Raw genomic sequence first — 23,058 nt, 5'->3', positions numbered from 1 at the left:
CAGAAGGCACCCGGGGGCTTCACGCACCTGCTGGTCGCTATCGACAAATTCTCCAAGTGGATTGAGGTCCAACCCCTAAACAGCATCAGGTCCGAACAGGCGGTGGCGTTCTTCACCAACATCATCCATCGCTTTGGGGTCCCAAACTCCATCATCACCGACAACGGCACCCAGTTCACTGGCAGGAAGTTCCTAGACTTCTGCGAGGACCACCACATCCGGGTGGACTAGGCCACCGTAGCTCACCCCATGATGAATGGGAAGGTAGAGCGTGCCAACGGCATGATTCTACAGGGACTTAAGCGAGGATCTACAACGACCTCAACAAGTTCGGCAGACGATGGATGAAGGAACTCCCCTCGGTGGTCTAGAGTCTAAGGACGACGCCAAGCCGAGCCACGGGCTTCACGCCGTTCTTTCTAGTCTATGGGGCCGAGGCTATCTTGCCCACAGACTTAGAATACGGCTCCCCGAGGACGAGGGCGTACGACGACCGAAGCAACCAGGCCAGCCAAGAAGACTCACTGGACCAGCTGGAAGAGGCTCGGGACATGGCCTTACTACACTCGACACGGTATCAGCAGTCCCTGCGACGCTACCACGCCCGAGGGGTTCGGTCCCGAGACCTCCAGGTGGGCGACTTGGTGCTTCGGCTACGACAGGACGCCCGAGGGCGCCACAAGCTCACGCCTCTCTGGGAAGGGCCGTTCATCATCGCCAAGATTTTGAAGCCCGGAACATACAAGCTGGCCAAAAGTCAAGGCGAGGTCTACAACAACGCTTGGAACATCCGACAGCTACGTCGCTTTTACCCTTAAGATGCTTTCAAGTCGTTCATATGCCTCGTTCATACGCAAATAAAGTCTAACCATCAAGGAAGGGTCAGCCTTGCCTCAGCAAAGCCTGACCCTCCCTCGGGGGCTAGAAGGGGGAAACCCCCCCTGCGTAAAAATTTTCCTCAGAAAAAGTCTTCCACCAAAACGACTTTCGTGTTTCCCGACTATATCAGTAACAGAACCCCGAGAAGCGAATAAGAGTGCATGTAAGCGGCAAGGCCGACCGAGCCGAGGGACTCCTACGCCTCCGGGATACGGACACCTCACTCGTCACCTACCGCGAAAAATAACTCTTACTTGGGTAAGCGATCCTGCTACTGACGAACAAGTCCGGATACGCGAAATAGGAGGAAAAGAGACACAACTTTATATCACGATGACAAAGTGTTCAGGCCTCGGCGGCCGCGAAAGACACATACGTGTTCAAAACAAACTGCTCCAGTAGAATCAAGCATCGCCCGGGGGAGGAGCGGCACCCTCGGCTTCGTCTCCAACCTCGGCTTCGTTTCCACCCTCGGCGAGATCCGCCCCGGCCTCGGATGGCGGCGCAAGCGGAAGGATTTCCACCTCGAAAGAGGACGCCAGCACCGCGCTCGGGCCCGCGGCGGCCGCCTCAAGCCTCTGAACTTCGGCCAGGGCAGCTTCATCTTCGTCGGAAAGGCAGTACCCCTCGCTGACCCGCTCCAGATCCACATCATAGTGGGAAGCGAGCACGGCGAAGGCCCGCCTAACGCCGTGATGCAGCGCCTCGTGGAGTCTGCCGCGCGCGCGGTCACCCAAGGCCTGCAGGCGACTCTGGGGGGAGCTTCCCGAGGGGACATCGTCAAGACCAAAGACCCGGCAGAAGGCCGAGATAGCCTCAGACATGGCCACACGGTCGGCCTCCTTCTACTCAGCCGCCTGGGCAAGTGCCTTGGCGGACTCGTTGAGGGCAGACTCGAACTCTGCAAACAGCCAAAACAGAATTCTTCAAACACGAGTTGAAGAGTGAAGCTGAATCAAAATCTCAAAACAGCCAAGACATACCTTCAGCCCGGGCACGCTTCTTCGAGGCTGCGGCTTGGGCGGACTGAGTAGACCCGACGGCCACGGCCAGGTCCTATGCAAGGGCTCCGGCCCGAGCAGATGCCTCGGCTAGCTGGCCTCCAAGGGCCTCAGCCCGGCTTTCAGCCTCGGCGGCCCGGCTCCGAGATTGGTCCTGCTCACCGATGACCTGGCCAAGCTCCAACTGCCGCCTCTGCGCATGTCGCTGCTGTCTCCGCCCCCAGCTCGTCGCAGAGCAATCGAAGGTCCGCCGCCTCGGCGCTGCATTAGGAGAGGTGCTCGGTAGCCTCGGCAAGCGCGGTCCTCAAGAACCACAGCGAACCCCAGACATCGGCCTCGCGGTGGATGAACGACGACTTGGCGGTGCTCAGATCCGTCAGATCCTGAGGAAGGGAAGCAGGGCGTCACAAAGGGTGCCTTGGTCACGTGAAAGGTATGCTTGAAATCCTTACCTGGAGGATCCTGGGAACGTTCCTGGCAAGGACATCCATGGTCGACCGAAGCGACCCCATCGCTGCCTCGGCACACTCGCGGAGCTCGTCCCGAGACTGCTCCTCCCGCTCATCGTCAAGAACAAAGAGGGGCTTCGAGGCACCACGGGTCCAGAACCGGAGCGCCTCCCCACGCCGCTCATTGGGACCGCGCCGCGCGAGGATGAGGTCGCCGCTCCCCAGGACGGGCCGCGGTTCTGCGCCCCCTCCTCCAAGGCGTCGGCACCCCCTACGGTCGGCGCATCGGGTACCTCCTCGACTAAGGGGGCGGGCTTCCGATCACTGGCCTCGGGTAGCAGCGCCTCAGCCATCTCAGCATCGGCAGCGACGGATGGCTCCACGGGCAGAACGGCAACAGCCTCGGCAGAGGCTGGTGCCGGCGTCGACAACACGTCAGGTGGTGTGAAGGCCGCGGCCGCGCCAGCAGTCTCCCCCGGCACGACGGCCGCCTCGACGGAGGGGTCAGCCTTGGGAGCTCGCCCCACGGCAACTCGTGCCGCCTAAGCCCCCCGCTTTGGGGCATCTTGTGAGGAGGCCAGCCGGCCGGCGAGGCCCGGTGCGGCACTGGCTGCAGAAGCCGGCGCCGTCTTGAGGACCTTCTGGGGAGCCAGACCAGTCGAGTCGTGCCTCCGTTTGCTGGGAGGAAAAGGAAAGGCAGGATCAGGAAACACGAAGAAGGAGCCGGGACAGAGGTATCCTCAGATACTTACCCACTCCGGACCACGACCAATCGTGCCTGCGGGGAGGCCCCTCGGGCCTCAGCCCCCGCAAGCGCCGCCAAGGTCTGCCCCGCTGCCGGCTTCGGCACCATCCCCGCCTCGGGCACCCGGGGCACCGAAGGGACGGTTTGCCCAGGCGCAGTCACGACGACATGAGGACCAACCTCCTGTGCGGCCGGCATGGGCAACTGCTCTTGGGGGACAGGCGGGTCAGCCTGACTCCCCGGGGTCACCTCAACTACCTCGGCCGAGGGGTCAAGTACCCCCTCAGCCTGTCCCTGTTCTTTGGACCGGGACCCTGATGCCCCAGCCCCAGATACCGACGGCGCCAGCTCACTCGGGGGCTGGCTTGACGACCCCTGGCCCAGCCTCAGATCCGGGCTGAGGCCAAGGCGGGCCGCCATGTCGTCGTCTTCGTCATCATCATCGTCGTCGTCGTCGTCAGGCGTCTCCGGCGATGGCTCCCTCGGAAGCCCGTCCCTCTCCTGCTTCCGACGACGCCTCTCCAAGGCATCCCGAGCCTGCATCCGCTCGCGAGCCCGAGCCTTTTTCGCGTCCTTCTTCTCCTTCTTCTTCTCCGCAGCGACCCTCCGCGCGGCTCGGTCCACCGCGTCCTTCGGGACCGGTGGCAGAGGGCTTGTGAAACCTCAACTCCTGGAGACGGACGGAAATCTCGGCAGTGAGAACCAAGGGCAATCTGACACAAGAAAGAAGAAGGAGCGGACACTCACCAGGGATATGCACCCGCGCTCGGGACGCATCGAGGGCTGGGTAAGGGCGCTGGCATCCAGCCTCCCTACCATGTCGGCTACCCGCCTATGGAGGTCATCGGCAGGGAGGGGGACCGAGGACATCTGCGAACCCTCCAAGTCGACCCCCCGCGTCATCTCCGAAAGCAGCAGCCACCGCTCCGTCAAGGGGAGCACCCTCCGGCGATGGATGGCGGCAACCACCCCCGCGGCGGTGAGCCCTCCGTCTCACAGCTCCTGCAAGGCCTCCAGAAGGGGCTGGAGATTCTTCTGTCTCTCGCGTGGGGCCCCATAGCGCCAGTTGCTGCCGGCGGCAGTCACCAGTCGTTGAGAGAACGATGGGAGCCTCCCATCGTCGTTCCGGAGGTAAAACCACCGGCGCTGCCACCCCTTGTTCGAAGACACAAGGATGGCGAGGATGTACTGTAGCGCACGCGCCTGCCTCAACTGGAGGATGCAGCCACCGGCCCGCACCGCCATGCAGACTCTCTTTTCCCCCGTCGTTGAGGCAAAAGGCTCCGCGGAGAAGAGATGGGTCCACAGATCCCAGTGGGGGTCAATCCCCAAAAACCCTTCGCAAACCGCCGCGAAGATGGCTGCTTGCGCGATAGAGTTGGGGTTGAGATTGTGCAGCTCCACCCCATAGAAATGCAGAATCGCCCGCATGAAACGGCTTGCCGGCACTCCGAACCCCCGCTCATGGAAAGAGACGAAACTCAGCACATACCTCGACGGCAGGGACGGGGCGACTCCGCTCGGAGGGACCATCCACTCCGGCTGCGGGTCACCGGAGAGGGGACGGAGCAAGCCATCGGCAACAAGGGCCTCCATGTCGTCCACCGTGACGGTGGAGAAAGGCCACGGGTCGCGCGGCGGAACGACGGTTACCCGGTCGGCCATCACCAAGCGAAGAGGGTGGCAGCGGAGCAGACGAGGTGCGCGGTTCTCTTTCTCTGGCTATTCCCTCAGGTTGCGGAAACCAAAGAAGGAGGCGAGCAACAGAGTAAAGAACCACCACCGGTCCCTCTTCCGAATATATAAAGGCCCGGGCAAGACCCGTTCAACACTTCACCCGAACCCGCCACGAAATTCAAAACTCGAAGGCGAAACGCCCGTTCCTCGAACGGCTCGCGCAACGGCTGCCCCGCGAACCACTCGTCCCGTCGCATTAACTCCGCGGCAGGGCAGGCGGCACCTTTGGCAGGCGAAGCGGGCGACGCTTCACCTCCGCCATAATGACCGCGTCAAAAAAGGTGCGCCACATCGTCCAATTTCGTATCCTTTTCCTCTTCCCTTTCTCTCTCTTGCTACAGGGACCGGGAAAGGGGATACTCTGAAAGGGATCCTTCTCTGCGAAGGAAGCGGGCCCCGAGCCCTCCTACTGATCAGAGGTTCGAAGGCTGGCCCCTCGGAAGGGTTCGACAGCCGCCTCAGAGCACTCGGGCTCCGCGCCCACTACTGGTCAGAGGTTTGAAGGCTGGCCCCTCGGAAGGGTTCGACAGTTGCCTCAGGCCGCTCGGGCTCCGCGCCCACTACTGATCAGAGGTTCGAAGGCTGGCCCCTGAAGGGTTCTACAGCCGCCTCAGAACACGCAGAGCGAGGGATGACTCTGGGTATGCCCGATACATGGCCGAGGCTCGGGCTACGCTCCCGAGGTACCCTAGGACATTTCCAAGACCAGCAGGAGCGATTCTGTAACGGAATCCCATCAGAGGGAGGCATCGAGCCCTCGGACCCTATCAAACGGGACCGGGTCCGGCAAATCACCTGCAGGTACTTTTGGAGCGCGCCTCTGGGCCACTAGCCGACCCTTATCGAACGGGGCACGGGCGTCCACTCGGATCACTCGTTAGCAACTCATTGGAGACACCATGTTCGGCGCCCTCCGAGGGCAACATGGCGCTTTCCCCCTCCTCCTTGCGGAAAGGCGACGAAGGGACGTATGATAAAAGCCGAGTCAGTCCTTGACCGTCCTCTCGCTCTGTGCGGAGGCTCGGGGGCTGCTCTCGCAAACCCGGCTCCGGCCAAACCGTTGACAGCGTCAACATACCAGCCCGAGAACTCGAAACCCGACTATGCACCCGGACTACGACCAGTTCGCATGAGGGAACAATCAGACCGACCAAGGCATCACTAAAGGCACTAAGACCTCGAAGGAGTCAAACCACTCCTCCGAGGCCGCGGGGGCTACACCCGGCGGGTGCGCTCGCGCGCACCCACCAGAACGAAATGCAACCGAGAAAGGCCGGTCCCCTTGCAAAAAAGTGCGACAAAAACCTCCAATCGAATACCAACACTCCCTTTGAGGCTCGGGGCTACTGTCGGGGACCATAATTAGAGGTACCCCCAAGACTCCTAAACTCGGCTGGTAACCACCATCAGCACAAAGCTGCAAAGGCCTGATGGGCGCAATTCAGGTCAAGGCTCCGTCCACTCAAGGGATGCGATCTCGCCTCGCCCGAGCCCAGCCTCGGACAGGAACAGTAGACCCAGGTGGATTCATGCCTCGCCCGAGGGCCTCCTCAAGCAACGGGCGCACCTTCGACTCGCCCCGAGGCCCAGCTCGGGCAGGCTTCGCGGAGAAGCAACCTTGGCCAGATCGCCACGCCAACCAACCGCATCGCAGGAGCATTCAATGCAAGGATCGCCTGACACCTTATCCTGACGCGCGTTCCACAGTCGATAGGGCCGAAGTGACTGCAGTCACTTCGCCTCTCCACTGACTGACCTGACAGGAAAACAACGCCGCCTGCCCTGCTCCGACTGCTGTGCCACCTGCCAGGGTGAAGCTGACAGCAGCCAAGTCCAGCCTCGGGCGCCATAGGAAGCTCCGCCTCGCCCGACCCCAGGGCTTAGACTCAACCTTGACCTCGGAATACGGTCTCCGCCTCGCTCGACCCTAGGGCTCGGACTCAACCTCGACCTCGGAAGACGGTCTCCGCCTCGTCCGACCCCAGGGCTCGGACTCGACCTCAACCTCGGAGGAGTCACCGCCTCGCCCGACCTCGGGCTCGGACCGACCACGCCGCAGGGGGGTACATCATTACCCTACCCCTAGCTAGCTCAGGCTACGGGGAACAAGACCGGCATCCCATCTGGCTCGCCCCGGTAAACAAGTAATGATGGCACCCCGCGTGCTCCATGACGACGGCGGCTTTCAGCCCCCTACGGAGGCAAGGAGACGTCAGCAAGGATCCAACAGCCCCGACAACTGTACTTCTACAGGGTCTAAGCGCTGCTCCGACGACCACGACATCACATGAACAGGGCAGCAACACCTCTCCGACAGCCACGTCGGCATGTACATAGGGCGCTGGCTCCTCTCTGCTAGACACGATAGCACATCGCTACACCCCCCATTGTACACCTGGGCCCTCTCCTTACATCTATAAAAGAAAGGTCCAGGGCCCTCGTACGAGAAGATGGCCGCGCGGGAGGACGGGCTGACGAACAAGGCTCTCTCTCTCCCTCGCGAACGCTTGTAACCCCTTACTGCAAGCGCATCCGCCCTGGGCGCAGGACAACACGAGCCGCAATTCTCCTTATTGTTCCCCCTTGTGTTTCGTCTCGCGCCGACCCATCTAGGCTGGGATACGTCGGTCCAGGGACCCCCGGGGTCGAAACGCCGACAGAAATGATATTTTATGGTTGTAATGGTGTATAGGGAGAAAATATAGGGGAGAATCACTGCGGGAGATGAAAACATAAGAGATGAAATGTTGATGTGACGTAAAAAAATAATATATAAAAGAAAATTTAGAGTAAAGTGCTGCGAATAGCCTAACTGGCTGTCCCGCCTCTTTCAGTTTCAGGCGTTCAATCACTAGCGCGGTTATGCTCTGAGCTAAACCCTTGTAGCAGAGCGAACGAGGAAAAGTTCTCCGTTTCCACTTTCCTCCTTTCTCCACGCCCCGAACCTGCAGAAATCACCCTTTCCACCCCACCCCCCGCCGCTCGGATCCCCAGGCCAGCACGGCCTCCCCTCCTCCCCGGCCCGGTCCAGCGGGTTGCATGGTCCGCGGCCGCCGCTTGTGAGCCCGATCGATGGCCACGACGGAGGCGCGCCGCCTCGCGGTCGTGCCGCAGCTAGGTGAGCCGTCCCGTCCACTTCCCCTCCCCCGTGATCCCATGCGCTTTGTTTGCTCCTGATTCCTGAGGCGGGCGTGCTTCGATCTGATCTGAGTGCTTCGGTCAACGCTCCGGTCGTGGTCAATCGGGCAGCCGGGAGATGCGGGTGTCGCCAAGGCGGAAACATCTCTCCGCGTCGCTGGCGCGGGTCTGCGGGCTCTGGGCTTTCCTCGTAACTTATCGGGACTATGGATGTTTGTTACTTTGTATTGGCGTCGGGACTCTGGGTGTTTGTTACTTCGTGCTGATGCCGGCACGGAGGCGTCGGTATGTCAGCCCTGCGGTCGCTGCGGGGCAGGGAGGTCTTTGTGAGAGCTTCCTCGTTCAGGGTTTGTGTGCTTCTCGTAGGGAATCACTGCAAGCAATGGAGTATTTATCAAATACTTGCAGATAGTTACGCAGAGATTGGAGGCAAATTTGGGTGTTAAGCAAGTGTTTGGTAGTTTTGGTGCACTATGGCCGGGAGTTTGTGAGTAGGGGAGGGTCTTATCTATGCGCTCTCTAGTTGGATTTTTCCTGGCCCTCTGACAGCTCAGGGATGAGGAAAAATTGCTTGCTATTTGCTTTTGACAGCATCCATTCTCTGACCTGCTGGAGAATGTAGCGAGGTCAGGGTTGGTTATGTTATGAGGGTCTGTCCAACTGAATCGTGCAATACCGCGGTTTCGGTCGCTGTTTGCATTGCACTGCTTGGAATTTGGATCCCATGGTCATGATAGCCATTTTTGTTCATTGTTTCCAGTAACAGTGCCTCTTTTTGTCTGAAAGAGCCAAAGAGTTTCAACAACAATAACACCAATACCGCACCTTTTATCCCAAGCAACTTAGGTGGGCTAGGGCTAAAAATCCAATAGAACCCATAAATCAAGGTTCACATATATGGATAGTTGTTTTCCGTAAAATCCTATCAAAGCTAAATCTTTGGTTATATCTTATTATTTTAAGTCTCTGCTTCTTTCCATGTCAACTTTGGTCTTTCTCTTGCTCTCTTCTTATTGCTATCGTGCCTTAGGATTCCATTACGCAATGGTACCTCTGGAGGTCTTTGCTGGACATATCCAAATTATCTCAACCGATGTTGGACAAGCTTTTCTTCAATTGAAGCTACTTCTAGCCTATCAAGTATATCAACATTCTAGACTCGATCCCTTCTTGTATGGTCACAAATCCAATGCATCATAAGTATTTCTGTAATACATACTAGCTGAATATATTGGCTTTTGTAGGCCTAACTTCTGCACTATACAACATAGCAGGTCTAATCGCCGTCCTATAAAATTTGCCTTTTATCTTCTATGATACCCACTTGTCATATAGAACACCAGATGCTTGATGCCACTTCATCCAACCTATTTTGATTCTTTGGCTAACATCTTTATCAACATCCTTGTCTCTCTGTAGCATTAATTCTAAATACCGAATGGCTTATTTGGGAGCAAGGGGATTGGAGGGGATTTTTGAATAGTAAGAGATTTTAGCCATCTCAATCGCCTTGCTTCCAAACACGCCCTAAAGCTTTCCTTCCTATGCACTACTTGACCTTCCAAACTAACTTCTCCTTCCTCATGTGTAGTGCCAAAATCATATTTCATAGTTTAGTTCTACTGAGCCTAAAACCTTTGGATTCTAGAGTCTCCCACTACAATTCTAGTTTCCTATTTACTCCTGCTCAACTTTCATCAACTAGCACAATATCGTCCGCAAAAAGCACACACCAAGAGATATTCCCTTGTATGTCCCTTATTCATCACCAAGGCAAAAAGGTAAGGGCTCGAAGCTGATCCTTGATTAAGCCCTATTCTAATCGGAAGATCATCTGTGTTCCCATCACTTGTTCGAACACTAGTCACAACATTGTTCTTAATAAATCCATCTACTTTGTCGGAACTTTGTGTTTGTTCAAGGCCCACCACATAATATTCCTTGGTATTTTGTCATAAGCCTTCTCTAAGTTAATGAAAACCATGCTTAGATCCTTCTTTGTTCCCTATACTGCTCCATCACTTGTCATATTAAGAAAATGACTTCCATAGTTAACCTTCTAGGCATGAAACCAAAATGGTTGAAAGAGATCTTTGCTACTCCTTGGACGATGCTCGATAACTCTCTCTCATAGCTTCATAGTATGGCTCATGAACTTAATTCCTTGGTAATTAGTACAACTTTGAATATCTCCCTTATTGTAGATCGGTACCAATATACTTCTCCTCCTTTACTTGTCAGGTATCTTGTTCGACCGGAAGATATGGTTGAACAACTTGGTTAGCCATACTATAGCTATGTTCTCGAGACATCTCAATGTCTCAATTGGAATACCATCAGGGCTCATTGTCTTACCCCTTTCGTCCTTTTCAATGCCTTCCTAACCTCAAATTCTTGGATCCCACACATAAAGCGTTTATTGGTGTCGTCAAAAGAGTCATCAACTGAAAGGTTGTGTCTTCATCCTCCCCATTGAACAATTTGTCAAAATACTCTTGCCAAGTGTCATCAAAAGAGTCATCCAATTGAAAGGTTGTGTTTTCATTCTCCTCATTGAACAATTTGTCAAAATACTCTTGCCGTCTATACCTGATCTCATCTTCCTTTGCCAAGAGGTGCTTTGTTTTATCCTTAATGCAGTTAACTTGGTTGAAATCCCATGTCTTCCTCTCACGAACCCTAACTATCCTATATATGTCCTTATCTCCTTCCTTTGTATACTCAAGCATTTGTAAAGATCCTCATAAGTCCTACTATTTGCCACACTTATAACTCGCTTTGCAGTCTTCTTTGCTACCTTCTACTTCATTGTGTTGTCCACACTTTTGTCATGGTACATACATTTGTAGCATTGTTTCTTTAAAGATGTTCACCTTTGCTTTTTGCTAACCTTATTTATGCTTTGTGGATGAATTTGGTGTGTGTCAAGTTGATAGCTTATGTGTGGGTTACCTCAAAATTTGGTTTTTGTTAGGGTCAAGGTGGGGTTACGATAACTTTCTGTTTCTCCAAACTGGATATCCATTTCTGTCAAAGTTTCTGTTCCTGCCTTGTGTTGAGCGTGTCTGAAGCCAGCAGAAAATGGGTGCTCATTCAAGTTGTAGTCAAAAGGTTCAACAAAACTCTAGTTAGTTCGTGGTACTTAACTCCGTGTTTTGTTGCCAAAGGTATTGCAAACTTTATCTGAATGGGCTATAAACATTAACATGTGATCTTCCGCAATTCCAACCATGACATCTGTTCTGTGAAATTTTCTGTGTTGTGATTTGAACTTGGCTTGATGGAGGTTCATGCCCTGTTGGAACCTCACTTAGTCAATCAAAAAAAAGTTTTACCACTCTGTTCTGAAACAATTGCATGACACATTTTATGAATGTCTGTTCGTATGGAAAGACTGCTGATCACAGCTACACTGCTTTTCTTGACTTTATTTCATGATATATGAACAGATATCGAGCAGATACTGAAGGAAGCTCAACACCGATGGTTACGCCCTGCTGAAATATGTGAAATACTGAAAAACTACAGGAATTTCCGTATTGCTCCAGAACCACCAAACAGACCACCAAGTATGACATCCGTCTTCTACTCCGAATATTGATGCAGCTTATGGGTGTTTTAGAATAAAAGTAATTAGTTTAGTAATTACCAAGTGTTCTGGAAGCCCAGATGATGATAGCCCATAGCACTGTTACTGCCTCAATTCAGATTGCATGCAAATTTATTTAGAATTTTAGATTCCCCTAAGCAATTCAATACTTCTAAGTTCTACCTTCTGAGCTCTACCTAACTTTTCAGTGTTTCTAGTTTCTTATTGCCCGCTTTATGGAGTGAGTGTGTTTACGAAGTCTTGTTATGTGCTGTAAAGGTACTTAACATGTGATGTGTTAAACTAGGATCGCAATGAGCCTGCAGGTTTCTGGCACTGAACAATTCTTTCTTTTGGGTTTCATCTCCATTAGAATGGCTAGGTTTAACGTTGGCTCGCCACTATCACAACCTCCTTTATCAGGGCTTGGGACTTCCTATGTCGAGACAACATAGGCGGAGTTCACTGAGCACTTCTCGTGTCAGAAAATTTGACATCCCTTTTTTCGAATATGCAGAAGAACTACACATCATTATATAAGAAGACCTTGTCAAAATACTTGAACTTCTCTTAATCCCTGTGTTTACATCCATATACTAGTGCTAGGATGTGGCTGTTGCTTCAGTAACATTCAAACCAAATTATCATAAAGTTGATAGAGATCTGTAATGGTACCACTATAATGTGCAACTTCGTGTTGATCATGATCACTAACATATTTGATGACATGCCTAGGTGGCTCACTTTTTTTATTTGATCGGAAAGTATTGAGATACTTCAGGAAGGATGGTCATAATTGGAGGAAGAAAAATGATCAGAAGACTGTCAAGGAAGCCCATGAAAGGTTGAAGGTAAGTAATTTCGTTTATCAGTATCTTCTCTCTAATGATCCATTTCAATGCTGGCCAACCATTATTTTTCAATGGTAACTTGAGAATAAAACTGAATATCGTTCATAATGGCAGTCTGGAAGTATTGATGTGCTTCACTGTTACTATGCTCATGGGGAAGAGAATATAAACTTCCAAAGGAGGACTTACTGGATGTTGGAAGAGTAAGTTGATTGCTGTGCCAGAGTCCCTGTTGTGTGAATATAAATTCACCAATCTCTGTCATTTGTGCACCAAGTTCAACGGTGTTATTATAGGTGTTTATGCGAAAGGGCCTCTAGTGGTCTAGCCTAGTGGTTAAAGGCTTCCGAGTAGCACCTCCAAGTCCTGGGCTTCGATTCCCCTCGTGGGCGAGTTTTTCGTCTTGGTTAAAAAAATTCCCTCGCTGTGCCCCATCCTCTCTCGGGTTACAATGTCCTGTGCGCCACCCTCCAGTTGGGCCGTTGCAGAGTGGACGTGAAGCTGGCCCGCTAGTGATGGGGGCCAAGGTTTGGGGATTGTCTTGTTCGGGACCATTGTTTCGGTCTCTTAATATAATACCGGGAGGGCGGTCATTCCCTCCCCGGCCGAGTTTTTTTATTATAGGTGTTTATGTTGATGAAATTGAACCCAAATCTGAGAAACCTTTCTCTTTGACTTTGCAGGGACTATATGCACATTGTACTTGTGCATTATCTTGAGACAAAGGTAACACTGATTAGTGCACTCCTTTTTGTTGTACTTAGCATGGCTCTCTTTCTGCGAAGATTTTTATTTCATTGCTTAGTATGTAGAGCGAAGTGCTTTGGTAGCATATTTTTGACACATGTTCTTTTTTTTTTCCTGTTGCGCTGCTAAATGACAAGAGCACTGATATTTACTTTTACACTGTTAGCTCCATGAGCAAATATACATGTCAAAACATACCATATTTTAGAAGATCCCTTTAAGTTTATATTAAAAGATTCTATGGGTCTTGTAAATTTATTGCTTCCGATGAATACTCTTCATGGTTTGGATGAACCGAGTGGTCACATACTAACTGAACTATATGTGTTTGCTTCTTACTGAACATATTTACACACATAACTCACAAAATCAATGTCTTTTGTTCATTATCATCAAATAAATAATGGATGTTATAGGTTTTGACTTTGTGGAATCTTTGTTTTACTCCATTGCAATTTAAAAGCTCGTTTGTACTTTGTACCGATTTTGCTTCCGAGAGAATCAATGTTTAAGCTTTGAAACACACCAGTTTAATATTCTTCACCTTTTCAGAAGTCGTAATTTAGAAAAAGAAGTCAGTGCTGGTTTTCAAAATATGATAAGTCTGTTGCATATAGTGGCACTATACAAACTGTTCAACACTTATAACCAGGTAAACAAGAATCCGCTATATTTCTAGCAATTCCATGGAGGTCAATGTTATAAGCTAGTTAACTTGACAGTGAAACACAAATTGATACAGGTTTTATTTCAGCACTGTTTGCTTTCATATATGTTCTCAAGTTGGTTTATGTCCTGTTTCTTGTTTCAAATGTTGAAGAAAAAGGATTTTAGCAGGTTCTGTTGGAATAGAAATTTTGCATCACCTATTTTGCTCTTGCAAGAAGTTGCATACAATCCTTTCCCCCCTTTTGATGATGTGAATCACTTTCAGGGTGGCAAGTCATCTCGTGCTAGAGGAAATAACATTATTCAAGAAGCTGCTGTGGGTAGTCCTTCACAGATTATGGAGGTAGAAAGCTCACTTAGTGGACAGGCCTCAGAATACGAAGAGGCAGAATCAGGTAGGAAGTTTTGGCTTTTGGTCTTATGTTATGGAAAATAAAGTACCATGCGGCTAAAATAGTTTCACTGATACATACTCCAATTATGCACAGAATATCTAAAGCAAAATTCGGTGCAGCAGATATTTATTCAGGAGGAGCTGGATACGACTCTTTCACTTGGATGCAACAGCATGAAAATGGAACTGGACCCGTGATAGATTCTTCTCTCTTCAGCTCTTACACACCTGCTTCGTCCATAGGTAATCACCACTAGAACTTACTTCTATGTTCTTTGAACCTTATTGTAGTGATTGTAATACCTTTCTTTGCCACAAAATAGCAGGTAATTACCAGGGGCAGCATGCCACACAAAATAAAAGCTTCTATCCTGTTAACCAACATAATGGTCCTCTCATTCTTAATGGATCAAGTGACATGCTTGGAACAAATGGCCGTGCAAATCAAACTGATCTTCCATCATGGAATTCTGTGATAGAACTGGACGAGCCTGGTCAAATGCCCCATCTCCAGTTTCCTGTCCCTTCTGATCAAGGTGCTACCACGGAAGGCCTGGGAGTTGATTACTTAACATTTGATGAAGTATATTCTGATGGCCTCAGTCTCAACGATATTGGTGCAGCAGGAACTCATGGGAAGTCATATCTGCAGGTATGTTGGTCTATCATTCCGTGCATTGATACTTATGAAGTTCTTAGTGTATGATTCAATAAACCATGGTAGTCTACTAGGGTAAGATATCCTTAGTTACAAGATATAAGGAAAATATATAAATGTGTTTCCAATTTTATATTATAGCTGATATATTTACTGTTTGCCTCCACCAATATGGAAATAAAAAAACTGCCATCGTCGTTGATTTGAGAATTCAACTGTATATGTCTGTGCATGTACAAATGCTTTTGTGATTTCTATCTTTTAAACTCCCCACCTCTACTACTTTAAAGAATGGGTTTCATGTGTCGTGCGTCACACACGAAGCGTAGATATCACCTAACAACCAGATAAGATAAGTCTTATATATTGCAATTTGCAACCAACTATACAACCACCATGAGCGCCTCCTCCTCCCTGTTGACTTCGTATATTAACCCTCAAGTTCCCATCTCTTTCTTCGTCGGCACCTCCCCCACCCAGATTGTTCCCAGTCCGCACCGCCATAGAGGACATCATCCTCCTCTATCGTCACCGTATATTAACCCCTATCTCTTTCCCCGTCATTGCCTCCCTCATCTAGATTCTTCCGCACTACCATAGAGGACATCGAGCAGGCCATTTTGCTGGCCTCCGACTCACCAGCCGCCGCTGCCTCACCCCACCCATGGCGCCGCCTTACCTTCCCTCGTTGGTGGTTGTTGACAAAGAATTTATGAGATAATAAGGTTGATGATAATATATGTATTGTTTATTTTTATATAATCGTTGTACGCTAATATTTTATCGAATATTTATGTGCCCTCACAACGCATGGGCATTGTACTAGTTTATGGTTAAAGATGGACTTTAACTGTACTATAACTAGCGCATTGTTGGCTTAAATTAATTATATCCATTTTTTATAATGCCATAACCATTATAAATTTTAATTCATACATTTTTATCTGTTTTTTATGCTAATGGTCATTGGAATCTGTATAATTATTATGGCATTACATTGCTTCGTTAAGAGGCTTAACCGAGATTTTTTCCTTTGTTTCAATAAAGAACAGGGAGAATTAGTATGCATAAGCAGCAATACTGTACTTTTGTTCTCTCTCCGTTCCTAGTTTTTTAGACATTTAACTGAAGTTTTTGCATTCAGTTCTCTAGTGCTACTGGTGATTTGTCTGCAACAGAGAACAGCCTCCCTCAACAAAATGATGGTTCTCTGGAGGAGGCAGCCATTGGCTATCCATTTTTGAAGACTCAGTCATCTAATCTATCTGATATCCTAAAAGACAGCTTTAAGAAAACTGACAGTTTTACAAGATGGATGAGCAAAGAGCTTCCTGAAGTGGAAGATTCTCAAATTCATTCTAGTTCTGGGGGGTTCTGGAGCACTGGAGAAGCAAATGATATCATCGAAGCATCAAGCCATGAGCCGCTGGATCAGTTTACTGTTTCCCCGATGCTCTCGCAGGAGCAGCTCTTTAGTATAGTAGATTTTGCTCCAAACTGGACATATGTGGGTTCAAAGACTAAGGTATGGTACAGCAAGTATGAAAAGTTCATTCATAATTTTTCTCTCAGCTTCAATGTAAAACATTTGATAAGACTGTTCTAATGTTTCTACTTCTTGCACATATTCTCACAAAAAGGTTGCATGCTATACAGATTTTAGTTGCTGGTAACATCCTGAATGACAGTCAAATCACCGAGAGATGCAAGTGGTCATGTATGTTTGGAGAAGTTGAAGTTCCAGCAAAGATTTTAGCAGATGGTACTCTCATCTGTTATTCGCCCCAGCATAAACTCGGTCGAGTTCCTTTTTACATTACCTGCTCCAACAGGTTGGCCTGCAGTGAAGTGCGGGAGTTTGAATTTCGACCAACTGTTTCCCAATACATGGATGCTCCTAGTCCACATGGTGAAACAAACAAAGTTTATTTCCAGATACGCCTTGACAAGTTGTTGTCCCTTGAACCAGATGAGTACCAGGCAACTGTATCTAACCCCAGCCTGGAGATGATTGACTTAAGTAAGAAGATAAGTTCACTGATGGCGAGTAATGATGAGTGGTCCAACTTGCTAAAGTTGGCTGTTGATAATGAGCCTTCTACTGCTGATCACCATGATCAGTTTGTTGAAAAATTGATTAAGGAAAAATTGCATGTCTGGCTTCTAAATAAAGTTGGTATGGGTGGCAAGGGACCCAGTGTGTTAGATGATGAAGGGCAGGGCGTGCTTCACTTAGCAGCTGCCCTTGGATATGATTGGGCTATAAGGCCGACACTTGCTGCTGGCGTGAATATTAATTTCAGAGATGTTCATGGGTGGACTGCACTCCATTGGGCTGCGATTTGTGGCCGGTAAGTTAATAGGTGACATGTTATACATTTGGCTTTCTGCTTCACATATTGATCTTATGGGAATGATTTAACTTGTGATGCAGAGAGCGGACTGTAGTTGCGCTTATTGCTCTAGGAGCAGCTCCTGGAGCTTTGACAGACCCGACTCCTGATTTCCCTGGAAGTACACCAGCAGATATCGCATCAGCTAATGGCCAAAAGGGAATATCTGGTTTCTTGGCAGAGTCTTCTCTGACCAGTCATCTTCAGGCCCTCAATCTGAAGGAAGCTAATATGGCTCAAATATCTGGTCTACCTGGTATTGGAGATGTTACTGAGAGAGATTCACTGCATCCTCCAAGCGGAGATTCATTAGGTCCTGTTCGAAATGCTGCTCAAGCTGCTGCGCGGATATATCAAGTTTTCAGGGTGCAATCCTTCCAGAGAAAGCAAGCGGCTCAATCTGAGGATGATAAAGGTGGAATGTCTGATGAGCGTGCCCTCTCACTCCTTTCTGTCAAGCCACCCAAGTCAGGGCAGCTTGATCCTCTGCATTCTGCTGCAACTCGCATACAGAATAAGTTCAGAGGATGGAAGGGGAGAAAGGAGTTTCTTCTTATTAGGCAGCGAATTGTGAAGATCCAGGTATGTAAATGTAGTGTATCATGTGCTAGTTGAGAATACTGTGCAATATTGTCAAATGTCAGGATCCTTTAAATGTAAAATTGCTTCTGTTGGTCACTCATTTGTTCGAAAAAGACTCGGGACTTTGTTCTCTGTTTGCCACTTAGTACTAATGTGAACTTCCTAATGCAAAGGTGCCTACCTGCGAAGTCAGCTTACTTTTTGGTTACTAGTGGCTAGTTGTCAGTATGACAGCATAGTGTGATAGTGTACTTTAGTATGCCTTATTACTGCACTGCATTTATCTCATTGTAGTGTGCACTTTGACTGAGCTTTTTTTTTTACTTTCATCGCATCGTTTGATGGCTCAGGCTCATGTGCGAGGTCAACAAGTGAGGAAGCATTATCGGAAAATAGTTTGGTCTGTTGGCATCGTGGAGAAAGTTATATTGCGTTGGAGGCGTAGAGGGGCTGGCTTACGTGGGTTTCGGTCTACAGAAGGTTCAGTGGAGAGCAGCAATGGCGGAACGAGTAGCAGTTCAATCCAAGATAAGCCTTCTGGGGATGATTATGATTTTCTGCAAGAAGGACGAAAACAGACTGAAGAACGGCTCCAGAAAGCTCTTGCGAGAGTGAAGTCCATGGCTCAATACCCAGAAGCAAGAGATCAGTACCATAGGATTTTGACTGTTGTGTCAAAAATGCAGGAGTCTCAGGTCTCAGATCCGCACACTGATTTATTCTTTGAAATCTTTAACTGTATTTGACCATGAACTCCTTTCCTTTCTGTCGATTTCTAATCCAAATGAGAGGTGAATACTGTATTGAAACACTGATACCGTTTTTGGCTGACAGGCTATGGAAGAAAAGATGCTGGAGGAGTCAGCAGGGATGGACTTCATGAGTGAATTCAAGGAATTGTGGGATGACGACACACCTATACCTGGTTATATTTAGTTTTCAAACCTACTTTGTTGGATTTCTCTGTAGATTGCCTCCTTTGTCTTGAGTGCTACTGAATTGATGGCGCACATAGCTGATAACCCGAAGTAGCGTTGCTGGAGCAGTGGAGCATGACCTGACATGCTTGAATTTGGACTTAGATGTAGTATTTCATTTGCCTTATGTACAGTAGAATGTTCTCTACATTTGAGGAAGCCTTGTATTTACTGTGTGAAATCGGTGTAAAGAGTTTGACATTAGAGATCTTACCAGATGACTTAACGGTTGCATGTGTGGCGTGCAGTCCAGAAGTTAGGAATTTGACCCGTCGTGGCTTTCTGAACCGATCAAAGGCTGTGGCCGTGCTCATCATCTACTACCACCATCGCCTCGGCCAGAACCACGCCGCTCGCCTAGCTAGCTGGGGTTTGAATGACTTTCGACGCCATGGACTCCCTTCGGCTCTAGGAGCCATCCTCTTGCTCTTCTCTGCGTCTGCATGTTAACAGCACTAGCCTCTTGAACTCAACTAATAACAGCAAGGTACTAGAATGGAAGAGAATCTGGGTACAAGAGAGATAAAGCTGGGGAAGATGAACAGACTAGAGAATGGAGGAAGATGAACAGACTAGAGAACAGAGGAAGATGAACAGTAAAGAGGTTCTCTGTTGATTCCTTGATATCCATCGCCTGTGCAGCTTCTCCATTTTATAGCACAGAATACCCCCACTTGCCTCCTTTCAAGGGCCCACATGACAGTGTACTGACATTCCCCAACGCTTAAAATGCGGCTTGCCCCCAAGCCGCTGACCCTTATCGTCAAGTTGCCGGAGGCCCTGCACAAATCCAATCGCTCAACTCCATAGGTGGAGGCCATGGTTGCTTAATTCCACTCATGAGACTAGCTCTTGCAGCTTCCTCAAGATTCTCGGGAAAGCCAAAAACAGCACCACTATTAATGGATTTGAAGAGCTGAACCTTCTGTGCGTCTCTCTGCTCCAAAATGCTATAGGTGACAGTATTTCTCCTGGCCGTCTCGACGTGCACATCGGGGCCGCGGAATGAGCCGCCTGGCTTGGCGAAGATGTTGTCGTACTTGTCGACGTTGAGCACCTTGTGGCCGCCCATCTTGACCCACAGGCGCTCGCCGGCCTGTTCTAGCTTAACCACTGTTTCCATGCTCGTCGTCCATGCTGCCATTGTCATCCCCTCACCAATGCGATCGTCAGCCTCGTTCTCAACGATGGACAACCGTCGCACTTCGGAAAGATTATTCGCTGCTGACTCAGTGCAGAAGTTCTCATGGTCATACACGTCCTTCGCGAAGGAGCAGATCATGATGGGCATCCTGGCTCCCGCGGCTCCATTGCTTCCGACCGTGAGACGGAGCAGGCCTCTTCCGACCAGCTCGTCGAAGCAACGCTCCGCGGCCTCTGTCAGCTGCACCTTCGTCCTCGCATCTCCACCTTCTTCAGCGTGGGAAAAGTAGCCCAGGAACATGTCGTGTTCTATGACGCCGGTGATCTGAAGCAGACGATCACTGATGCCGCGCAGGTCGCCGCGGATGCCGTCCTCGACGATGTAGTTGTCGTTGTCGGTGATGATGTACTGTTTCGAGTCTTCTTTCCCGTTGGCGGCGGCGGCGGGAACAGACCTCCGCCTGGTGTGGGATCCAGGCAAGCCGTCGAAGAGGCCGCAGATGAGTCCCAGCGCGTGGAGCGCGTCGAAGGGGATGACCTCGATGGGGTTGGCGCCCATGCAGCCGAGGCGCGACACGAGCTTGGACGCGTCGACGATGACGATGAAGTGAGCGCCAACGCCCACGATCATCTTCTCGCGGAACAGCGAGCCGCCGCGGCCCTTGACGATGGAGACGATGAATTCGGCCCTCTTTCCACTGGTCTTCAGTGAAGCGGCCGTGTTGTGGCCGTAGTTGGTGCCGCGGTTGAGGACCCTCATCGAACACTTGGTGAGCGTGTCGAAGGGTACATCCTCCTCAATGCTTGAGGTAGTTGGTGCTGCACGGCGCGCTCGCAGATCGCCTGGCGCTCGTCCTGCCAGAACTGCGCCACGAAGTAGCAGATGTAGGGGAAAGGGATGTCGGCGACCACCCACCCCTCGAGGATGCCCAGGGTGAGCAGCTCCATCCGCGGAACGGACGCACGGTTGAACGTGAACTCGCACGTGTCCAACGGAAACTGCGACAACTCCGGAGCAGAGTGCTCCTCCAGCGTGTCCGCCAGCGACAAGCTCGCCACGGTGAGTAGCTGCAAACCCCATGCATGCTCCATCTGAACCCATCATCACCAGGGACGAAGTGGATCGACATAGGCGCCATGGCTGCTGGGTTGCGACCTCTGCTCCGGTCTCATCTCTAGGAAGTTCGTGCGTCGCCACAGCCTCCACCTTGTCGGCAATGGCACCGCCCGATTCCTGCTCGACACCTCCTTCTTCGTCCAGAGTTTGGCGTCGGCGGTGGTCGACGGACGCCATCAACCTATTGTCGGGTGCAGGGGCCCTGTTGGTGGCCTCACAGGTGGGCGTGAGGTAGGATTGCTCGGATCTGTCGTCGGAGGAGGAATTGCGTCCCCTTGCGGGCCGCTCGTTGCAACGGCCAGCAAGCGCTCTAGCACCGGCTCCCGCCATGGCCTCGTCGCGGTACGATTCGTAGACGATGGAAGGATGCGACGGAGGGTTCGCCACGTCGCGGAACGGCTCGTCCACCTCCTCAGCTTGCGGCTGCAGCAGCTTGGCGAAGCGCCAGTCGAGTCGAGCCTCGGCCGCGTCGCGGTACGACTCGTAGACGATGGAAGGATGCGACGGAGGGTTCGCCACGTCGCGGAACGGCTCGTCCACCTCCTCAGCTTGCGGCTGCGGCAGCTTGGCGAAGCGCCAGTCGAGTCGAGCCTCGGCCGCGTCGGCGAGCAGCACCGCCGCCGCGTCGACGGTGGAGGAAGTGTATGGACCGTAGTAGTCGCCACGGTTGGAAACGTAGTAGTCGCTGCGGTTGAGGACTCTCATCAAACACTTGGCGGGCGTGTCGACAGGTACCTCCTCCTCCTCCACTAGATCTGGGACAGCGCCCACGTCACCAAGCGCGCCTACGGCCGTATCGCCAAAAACTGGCTCTACGGGCCCTTCGCCGGTGTTGATGAAGAAGCTGTCGGCGTCCGCATCGTGTGGTGCGTCGGGGTCGGTGGAGGATGGACCGTACCAGTGGTCGGCGAACTCGGTGTTGACATTCGCGACCTCGCCATCAAATAATCCTCCCCAGTCGTCGGCGATGACGGATGGCGCTGTGCAGTACCGCTCGCCGTCATCGAAGCATCCGCCCCAGTTGTCGGCGATGACGACGGCCCCAACGGCCGCAGCCCGGGTGGACGGCGCGCGGGCAGATGCGTCGGAGGAGGGGTGGTTGACGCTGGGCGGGGTGGGCGGTTGGTCGATGTACGCGGCAGACGAGAAGCGTCGGTCCCAGCGAGTCTCCCACTCGTCGAACCTCCTATTAAACTCGTCGAGGATGAGCTTGACGTTGAGAGTCATGGCGTTGGCAAATTGAAGTCGAGGATCGAACGCCTCTGATACCACTTGTTAACAGCACTAGCCTCTTGAACTCAACTAATAACAGCAAGGTACTAGAATGGAAGAGAATCTGGGTACAAGAGAGATAAAGCTGGGGAAGATGAACAGACTAGAGAATGGAGGAAGATGAACAGACTAGAGAACAGAGGAAGATGAACAGTAAAGAGGTTCTCTGTTGATTCCTTGATATCCATCGCCTGTGCAGCTTCTCCATTTTATAGCACAGAATACCCCCACTTGCCTCCTTTCAAGGGCCCACATGACAGTGTACTGACACTGCATGCCACGGTTCTCGATTTATGAGTCAGGCTAGTTTGGGAATCACAAAATGGTTCTCGATTTATGAGTCGGGCTAGTTTGGAAACCACAAAATCGAAGTAAATTAGAGGCTAAAATTTTCTTATTGAAAATTAAATAAGGAGATTTTAGTCTCTCTAATCCCTTCTAATTTACGGGCGTCTAAACTAGTCCTTCATGTGGTTGTGGCAGAAGGAGTGGAGGAGAAGCTGCTGGAGTTGCCTTGAGTGTGCAGCCGGCCGCGGCACGACCGTAGTGTCCTCTACTGCCATGGTGATTAGATGGACTGAGAAACGGGAGCACGACATGTTAGGGCTGATTGTGTGGATATGGCTTAGGTTGTGTTTGGATCCACCCTAGTCTTTTAAAAATTGGTTTCTATATTTGGTTTCTAAAAACTACCTTTTGACAAAAACTAGCAGAAGG

General features: G+C 50.7%; 2 protein-coding genes across 23 annotated transcripts; one reads left to right on the top strand and one right to left on the bottom strand.

Moving 5' to 3' along the window:
- Window positions 1-7,610: 7,610 nt before the first annotated feature.
- Window positions 7,611-19,056, top strand: LOC100501241 (calmodulin-binding transcription activator 3). Of its 22 annotated transcripts, none has more exons than XM_035964094.1 (14): window positions 7,680-7,929; window positions 11,399-11,518; window positions 12,274-12,389; window positions 12,504-12,592; window positions 13,073-13,115; window positions 13,689-13,788; window positions 14,071-14,200; window positions 14,323-14,442; window positions 14,526-14,851; window positions 16,002-16,382; window positions 16,514-17,208; window positions 17,292-17,832; window positions 18,183-18,527; window positions 18,667-19,056. In XM_035964094.1, exons 6-14 carry the CDS (start codon window positions 13,732-13,734, stop codon window positions 18,766-18,768), a joined length of 2,697 nt encoding a protein of 898 aa, XP_035819987.1. In that variant the 5' UTR covers window positions 7,680-7,929; window positions 11,399-11,518; window positions 12,274-12,389; window positions 12,504-12,592; window positions 13,073-13,115; window positions 13,689-13,731; the 3' UTR covers window positions 18,769-19,056. The 22 variants fall into 22 exon arrangements, with proteins under 22 accessions (XP_008660102.1, XP_020402071.1, XP_008660096.1 ...); XM_035964090.1 differs by lacking the exon at window positions 7,680-7,929 and adding an exon at window positions 8,980-9,089 and having other exon boundaries at window positions 14,523-14,851; XM_035964089.1 differs by lacking the exon at window positions 7,680-7,929 and adding an exon at window positions 8,985-9,089 and having other exon boundaries at window positions 14,320-14,442; window positions 14,523-14,851.
- A 209-nt stretch (window positions 19,057-19,265) lies between these two features.
- Window positions 19,266-22,630, bottom strand: LOC103639093 (uncharacterized). The gene has a single exon (XM_008661897.4). It carries the CDS (start codon window positions 22,294-22,296, stop codon window positions 19,573-19,575), a length of 2,724 nt encoding a protein of 907 aa, XP_008660119.2. The 5' UTR covers window positions 22,297-22,630; the 3' UTR covers window positions 19,266-19,572.
- Window positions 22,631-23,058: the final 428 nt, after the last annotated feature.

The sequence above is a fragment of the Zea mays genome, chromosome 1 (assembly GCF_902167145.1).
Source record: "Zea mays cultivar B73 chromosome 1, Zm-B73-REFERENCE-NAM-5.0, whole genome shotgun sequence".
NCBI lineage: Eukaryota > Viridiplantae > Streptophyta > Magnoliopsida > Poales > Poaceae > Zea > Zea mays.
The sequence above is the reverse complement of the archived record's forward strand: the minus strand, read 5'-3'. Positions and strand labels throughout refer to the sequence as shown.

Coding starts and splice junctions, on each gene's coding strand:
- LOC100501241 (XM_008661861.4), top strand. CDS start 7,884: ATGGCCACGACGGAGGCGCGCCGCCTCGCGGTCGTGCCGCAGCTAG. Junction 16,383..16,513: donor ATGTGGGTTCAAAGACTAAG/GTATGGTACAGC, acceptor CATGCTATACAG/ATTTTAGTTGCTGGTAACAT. Junction 18,528..18,666: donor CAAAAATGCAGGAGTCTCAG/GTCTCAGATCCG, acceptor TTTGGCTGACAG/GCTATGGAAGAAAAGATGCT.
- LOC103639093 (XM_008661897.4), bottom strand. CDS start 22,296: ATGACTCTCAACGTCAAGCTCATCCTCGACGAGTTTAATAGGAGGTTC.